The 7,634-nt window shown below is 35.5% G+C and overlaps 2 protein-coding genes across 2 annotated transcripts; both read left to right on the forward strand.

Moving 5' to 3' along the window:
* Positions 1-2,651: 2,651 nt before the first annotated feature.
* Positions 2,652-3,725, forward strand: LOC140450582 (uncharacterized). Its single transcript, XM_072544238.1, has one exon. The coding sequence runs from the start codon at positions 2,652-2,654 to the stop codon at positions 3,723-3,725; it is 1,074 nt and encodes a 357-aa protein (XP_072400339.1).
* A 2,042-nt stretch (positions 3,726-5,767) lies between these two features.
* LOC140450583 (uncharacterized) lies at positions 5,768-6,367 on the forward strand. Its single transcript, XM_072544239.1, has one exon. It carries the CDS (start codon positions 5,768-5,770, stop codon positions 6,365-6,367), a length of 600 nt encoding a protein of 199 aa, XP_072400340.1.
* Positions 6,368-7,634: the final 1,267 nt, after the last annotated feature.

Consider the following 7,634-nt stretch of genomic DNA (forward strand, 5'->3'; position numbering starts at 1 on the left):
TTATGCAAACTTTGACACAAAACATACAGTTAAAACAAATCAATTTTTACCGTACCAAATAATTCTATTTCAAAACAAAATAAAAATATTTCCGCCGCATCTGTTACCTAAATAAATTCCTTGCCTGCATTGACTTATTTCTTAGAACGTTAATCTCCGCCCATATTGACCTTAAACCGGTAGATCCTTCAAAATGCATAGACAATTATTTCGGAGTGGCTAGGGGAAGCCAGTGAATTAGCAATAGTTGTAGGGTTTAGACCTACTTTTCAAGTTTCGGAGAGTTTTTCTCCACGTTCGCAATCGCAAGTTACGCAATATATCGGGAACCCTTAATGTGAAGTGTTATGGTGTTTTCGTTCGTAAACTGTAATTTTCTAATTAGGTTCCTTACGATTAGTTATTCACTCGCAGTTTATAAGTTTCTATTTCTTGTCCATTTAAGTTTCTATTACTGAGTATTCGAAGGCTAGCGGACCAATTGGACTTACAGCAAGTACAAACCGCTGAAAGAGACACTGTTAGCAAACAAGACTCTACGTGAAGGGATGTTGAAAACCGGCATCCCTCCATTTGTTCACTTCGAGCCGGATTTTGATTACTACCTGACTTTCTGGCCTAAAACATTCAATTTATATAATTCTGTGCTTTCAAAAAGAAAGTAAAAGTTTCGTGTGTTTCGGATATTCTCGTCGATAGACAGCAATTCCTAGAGACATAGTGAGTGCGTTGTTTATTCTACGGACAAACAAACATTCGATAAACAAAACAAAACAGTGATAGTTTAAAGAAAACCAGTGATTACTTCAAGAAATGCTGTTCCAGGACTAGCTGATTCCAGAGAGGGATAGGCAGCCCACATCTAAATACTCAGAACCCAGGGGTGACGTACAAATCAAACTTTTTTATATAAATTCAAAAAGTTATTTCAAAAATTTAGTGCAAATTAGTGTTCTTATAAAGTCAAACATTGTTAAGAACTATTTAGGGTTAAATTTTTAGTTTAGCTTATTGCATGCTTCTTAAAATTCAAAATTAATAATTCAGAATTAATTAATTCAAAAATAAATAATAATTTCATTTAAAAAATAAATAAATTAAAGTTATTACAATGAGCAATAAAGGTTTAAATAAATTAACAAAAAAGAAGAATTCTATACTAGATTCTGTTGGTAGAATTCAAGCGTGGCTAGAAATAAACCACGACTCGAAAAAGATGTTTTCTCATTCAAAACGCGAGAAGATAGGTTAAAAGACCTTTTCTCTGACTTCAACAGCGTACAGGATGAAATTGAATTCCTGGACGATTCTCAAGAATCTGATCGTGCTTTGTTTGAAGAAAATTATTTTGCGACGCTTTCAAAAATTCAAAATTCAATTAAATCATTGGAAATTACCAATACAGGAAGCGCTAATAAACAAATGGCCGTAAAACTCCCAGAAATCAGTATAAGCAAATTTTCTGGACACTTAAGTGATTTTGAAAGCTTCTATGAACTATTCGACACACTGATAATAAAAAATCAGTCCCTTTCTGATATCCAAAGATATCTTTACTTAAAAAGTTACCTACAGGGTGATTCTCTAAAGTTGGTGGATTCTTTGAAAGTCACCAATGAAAATTTTTCAATTGCTTTGGATATTCTAAAAAACCGCTATCAAAATAAGGTCACAATCATAAATTCTTATTTAACAGAAATTCTAGACATTCCTACACTGAGAAACAGCTCACCGCAAATTCTCAGAAATTTTCTAACAACTGTAACAAAAAATATGCAACTGCTAAAAAATTTGCAATTTTCAAGTTCAGAGCTCATTGATATAATTTTAGTTTTTCTGCTACAAAGCAAATTAGACTTTTCAACAAGGAGACTTTTTGAAACTGAGCGAAATCATACAGATATAGCAAATTTAGATGCTTTTCTTAAATTTCTAGAAAAAAGGTGTATTGTTCTGGAAAGTCTGGAAAATACAAATCCTAGGCAAACCAAAAACGTAAAAGTTTCACATCATGCATACAGTAATAACACATCAGAGGATTCAAATAAAAATAATATTTCAAATAATTTAGTTTCTGACTTTTATTGTATCTACTGCAAAAAACAAGGACATAAAATTTATAAATGTCAATTTTTCAAAAACATTCAGCATGATGACAAAATAAAATTCGTAAATTCAAAAGGTCTCTGCGTAAACTGCCTAGGTAGGCATAATTCTAAAAACTGCTCCTCAAAACATGGATGCACCATATGTAAAAACGCCATAACACTGTTCTTCACATTTCGGGTAAAAATTATACTTTTTCTACGACTCATAACAATGAAAGTCCGTCAACTTCTACAAATTCAAACAATTACGAACGCGAGCATTCGTCTAACTCAAATATTCAAGGTCCTTCGGTTCAAGGGCAAGAACCTCTTACAAATTCTTTTTCTGCTTTGTCCGTAAAAAATTCAAACATACTTCTCGCTACGGCCAAAGTCACCATTTTCGACAAAAACGGGAGCCCTTTAACGGCCCGATTGTTACTCGATACAGGAAGTCAGAATAGCTTTTGTACCCGGTGTCTCGCTGATAGGCTGGGTTATAAGCCATATGACATTTCTCTTAATATCTCTGGCATAGGCCAAAATAATTCGGTTTCAAAAAAGATGGTCAACATAAAATTGCATTCTAACTATAATAAAAAGTCTTTCAAAATTTCATGTGCTATCTTAGAAAACATTACTTGCAATCTTTCACAGTTCCGCATTCTTACAAAAAAGTTACCAATTCCAGGGGACATTTTTCTCGCCGATGATTCCTTTCACAAACCTAGTCAAATAGACATCTTGGTTGGGTCAGATTTGTACTACGACCTAATTCTTCCGGAAATAATTCCTCTTGGCCCCAGGCTTCCAATCTTGCAGGCTTCGCATCTGGGGTACCTAATTGCCGGCGTGATAGCTCCTCACTTGACGGCACCCACAGTAGCAAACAATGTTTCTGGAGAGGTTGCTCTACTTTCTACGTGTAGCACGGATGAGCTGCTCACAAAATTTTGGAACATGGAAGAACTTTCTCAAAAACCTATTTTGTCGGAAGCTGACGAGCTGGCCGAACAAATATTCCAAACTACAACAAAGATCCTTGAAAATGGACGCTTTGAAGTAGATATTCCATTAAAAAGTGCACAAGAACACCAAGTACTGGGTGATTCATTTTCCATAGCCAAAAGGCGTTTTCTCTCGCTCGAAAATAAATTCCAAAAAGATAAAAAATTATTTTTCGAGTACAAAAACTTCATTGACACATATATTTCTTCAGGGCATGCTGAATATGTACCGCTTTCGTTCGTGAATGAAAATTCGGACAAAAAATATTTTATTCCACATTTGTGTGTCATCAACGAACAAAATAAAAGTACAACTTTGCGTGTCGTCATGGATGCTAGTTGTAAAAGCTCTACAGGAGAAAGTCTGAACGATATTTCATTAAAAGGGTATCAGGTGCAACCTGATCTATTCGATATTCTGGTTCGTTTCAGGCAATACAAATTCATATTTTCCTGTGATATTCAAAAAATGTTTCGACAGACGTGGATCAACAAAGATCAACGTTTTCTACAAAATATTCTGTGGAGGGACGATACCCACGATTCTATAAAATGTATTCAACTTAATACTATTACATACGGGACGAACAGCGCCCCATTTCTTGCAACGAGAGTCTTGCAAGAGATTTAAAATAAAAATAAAATTCAATTCCCATTGGCCTCACACTTTCTCGAAACCCAATTCTATGTAGATGATGGTTTATGTGGGTCAAATAATATTGAAGAATTGCTCGAAATACTTCAGCAATTAAATTCTGTTCTAAACCGCCATGGTTTTACATTACATAAATTTCATTCAAATTCATCCATATTCCTACAAAAAATCAATCCAAAACATTCAAAAAATACTACTCAGGAATATGACCTAAATTTCGATTCTACTTCCAGCAAAGTTCTAGGCCTAAAATGGAACCCTGCAGAAGACCAAATAACAATTTCCGTCCCCGAAAATAATTTCTGCCCACCAGTAACAAAAAGAAAAATCCTGTCTGCATTAGCACAATGTTTCGACCCTCTGGGACTTATCAATCCATTCATTGTTAAAGGCAAAATGCTTATGCAGAAACTCTATCTGCAAAAAATTCACTGGGACACAGAAATTTTGGACAAAAATATTCTAAACGATTGGAACAAGTTTCTACAGGACTTGTCACAATTAAAAAATTTAAAAATTCCTCGTTTCTACTTTTCTGAAAAAGTAATTCTAAAGGTTGAGCTTCATGGATTTTCTGACAGCAGCTTGGCAGCTTATGGCGCATGCGTATACCTGAGAACTTTCTATGCCGATGAGACCATATCCTGTGCATTAGTTTCTTCCAAATCAAGGATAACTCCGTTAAAGACGGTAACACTTCCTAGGCTTGAGCTGTGCGCAATGGTTCTCCTTTCAAAACTTGTTTCAAAAATAATTTCTATCTTTGAAAATCAACCTGTAAAATTTCATTCAGTCACCCTCTGGTCAAACTCCCAGGTAGCTCTGTCGTGGTGTAAAAGTCACCCAAGTCGGTGGTCGGTTTTCGTGGCTCACCGGGTAGCACTTGTCCAGGAGTTGACTCAAAACTTTACATGGCTTCACATAAAGTCTGCACAAAATGCCGCAGACCTTCTTTCTCGAGGAATGTCTGGTTCTGAAATTCTCAATAGCGATTTCTGGTGGCAAGGCCCTAAATGCTTACGAGATAAAAATTTCAATGTTTCCAATCTAGCAAATGACAAAGTGCTCGAAAACCTGCCCGAGGAACGAAAAATAAGCCTCGTGGTAAATTCTAACGTAGAAAACTTCTGGATGAGAATTTTTTCACGTTTCTCAAATATTTCACGCTTAAAACGTACAGTAGCGTACGTATTTCGGTTTATTTCTAATTGTAAAAAACAAAAAATTTCTGAACCCCTTTCTGTGGCGGAGTTAAATTATGCTATGGATTTCATCATCAAACAAATTCAAGGTGATGCATTCTCAAAAGAAATTGCGGAGCTTAAAAATAACAAATTTATTTCAAATAAAAACATTGTTTCACTAAAACCATTTGTAGATTCTTCTAATTTTCTCAGAGTTGGAGGCAGACTTACAAACTGTCCCGACATAGACTATTTGCAAAAACATCCGATACTACTTCCATCCAAAAATCATACCGTCAATCTTATCATCAAAAATGAGCATATCAGATTGGGACATGCTGGTGCTCAAACAGTTCTCTCAAACCTTCGGTTGAAATTCTGGCCTCTCAATGGTCTAAAGGAAGCAAAACGAATTATTCGCAACTGCACCACATGTTTCCGATTTTCGTGCACTCCTGCACAACAGCTAATGGGTAACTTACCTGAAGATAGGTTGTCCATTACAACAAGACCTTTTCAAAAAATAGGTGTAGATTATGGTGGACCCTTTCTGTTAAAATCTTCTTCACTCCGAAAAGCGCCAAAAGTCAAGGCATACATAGCCATTTTCGTGTGCATGGTGACCAAAGCTGTGCACATAGAGGTTGTTTCTGATCTAACAACTTCTTCCTTTCTATTAACACTCAAAAGGTTCATCTCCCGACGTGGTAACCCAACCGTCATTTACAGTGACAATGTTTTTCTGGTGCAAGAAACCAACTCTACGACTTATACAAATTCTTTAAAAATAAGTCAAATTCTCAAATCATTGTGGAATATCTGTCTGAAAATAAAATGTCATGGAAGTTTATTCCCCCTAGATCTCCTCATTGGGCTGGGATCTGGGAAGCTTCAGTAAAAAGCGCTAAATATCATATGCGTAGACTAATAGGCTCTTCTTCTTTCACTTTCGAACAGTTTTATACTGTCATGGTTCAAATTGAAGCTGTGATGAATTCAAGGCCTATCTGTGCCATGTCCAGCGACCCTTCCGATTACACTTTTCTCAGTCCTGGGCACTTTATAATAGGCTCCAGCCTGACTGCGCATCCTGAGCAAAACTTAGAAAAAATCCCGGAAAATAAACTATCCGTGTTTCAACAAATTGCGAAAGTACAACAAAGTTTCTGGAAAAAGTGGTCTGTCGACTACTTAAACCGCTTACAAAACTCTCCAAAATGGTCCCGACCAAGGGATAACATAAAAGTCAATGACTTAGTTCTTCTGAGAGAGGACGATGTACCTCCTCTAAAATGGCTTCTAGCACGGGTAGTTGATACAATGCCCGGTCAAGATGGCAAAGTCAGAGTGGTCAAGTTAAAGACCATCAATGGTCAATTTACAAGAACAATCTCTAAAATTTCGGTTCTTCCTAGGCAAGATAAAGAAGAGTAGGTTAGACCATAAGGCTCTAACGCCGGGGGGAATGTTGGAGAACAATAATCTCCAACCAAATAATTCTATTTCAAAACAAAATAAAAATATTTCCGCCGCATCTGTTACCTAAATAAATTCCTTGCCTGCATTGACTTATTTCTTAAAATGTTAATCTCCGCCCATATTGACCTTAAACCGGTAGATCCTTCAAAATGCATAGACAATTATTTCGGAGTGGTTAGGGGAAGCCAGTGAATTAGCAATAGTTGTAGGGTTTAGACCTACTTTTCAAGTTTCGGAGAGTTTTTCTCCACGTTCGCAATCGCAAGTTACGCAATATATCGGGAACCCTTAATGTGAAGTGTTATGGTGTTTTCGTTCGTAAACTGTAATATTCTAATTAGGTTCCTTACGATTAGTTATTCACTCGCAGTTTATAAGTTTCTATTTCTTGTCCTTTTTCAATTACAGTTCTAGCTAAACAAGTTATTGTTTTATTTCATTATATCAATCTATTCAACAGGCCAGACTAAATCACATTTAAGAGTCCATTTAAGTTTCTATTACTGAGTATTCGAAGGCTAGCGGACCAATTGGACTTACAGCAAGTACAAACCGCTGAAAGAGACACTGTTAGCAAACAAGACTCTACGTGAAGGGATGTTGAAAACCGGCATCCCTCCAAATATTTTGAATTATTCTCTAGGATCTATGCAACAACTAAAAATCCCTATGCAATAAATTTAAATGCAGGTAAAAAGTCCCACAGATTTATATACGTCAAAGATTTTATCACAGAAATCACAACAAATCATATAAATGACTTCGTCAAGCGAAGATGAAGAACGTGATGAAACACAGGAAAATATCACAATCCCCTAGCTAAGTGTAAAAGGAACAAAACACAAATAATTTAAAAAAGTTAAGGTTAAAAATAAAATAAATCCTGATAACAGGTTTACTATGTTAATAATTAATTAGAAAAAAACAATAATTAATGAGTAAAGAACTATGCTCAAATAGTGATTGGCTTAAAAACTATATAAACAGTCTAGGAGATCAACAGTATAAATACCAACTGTATTGCAACAGAAAATTATAGAAAAATGGCTCTTAATGAAAGAAAATATTATTTATTATACTTCTCATAACTCCATGCCAATGGAAAATATTAAAGCAGAAATAACTAAATTAGTGCAAAAGGTGACAAACATATTAAACGAAAGACCCAAAACTACAAAGGAACTGCTAATCCTCTTCTTCGTAGATCTAGAGCCTAGGTAAT

This window comes from Diabrotica undecimpunctata, chromosome 9 (genome assembly GCF_040954645.1).
Source record: "Diabrotica undecimpunctata isolate CICGRU chromosome 9, icDiaUnde3, whole genome shotgun sequence".
Taxonomy (NCBI): Eukaryota; Metazoa; Arthropoda; class Insecta; order Coleoptera; family Chrysomelidae; genus Diabrotica; species Diabrotica undecimpunctata.

Excerpts from the sequence above, each read along its gene's own strand:
- LOC140450582 (XM_072544238.1), top strand. The coding sequence starts at position 2,652 with ATGGTCAACATAAAATTGCATTCTAACTATAATAAAAAGTCTTTCAAA.
- LOC140450583 (XM_072544239.1), top strand. The coding sequence starts at position 5,768 with ATGTCATGGAAGTTTATTCCCCCTAGATCTCCTCATTGGGCTGGGATC.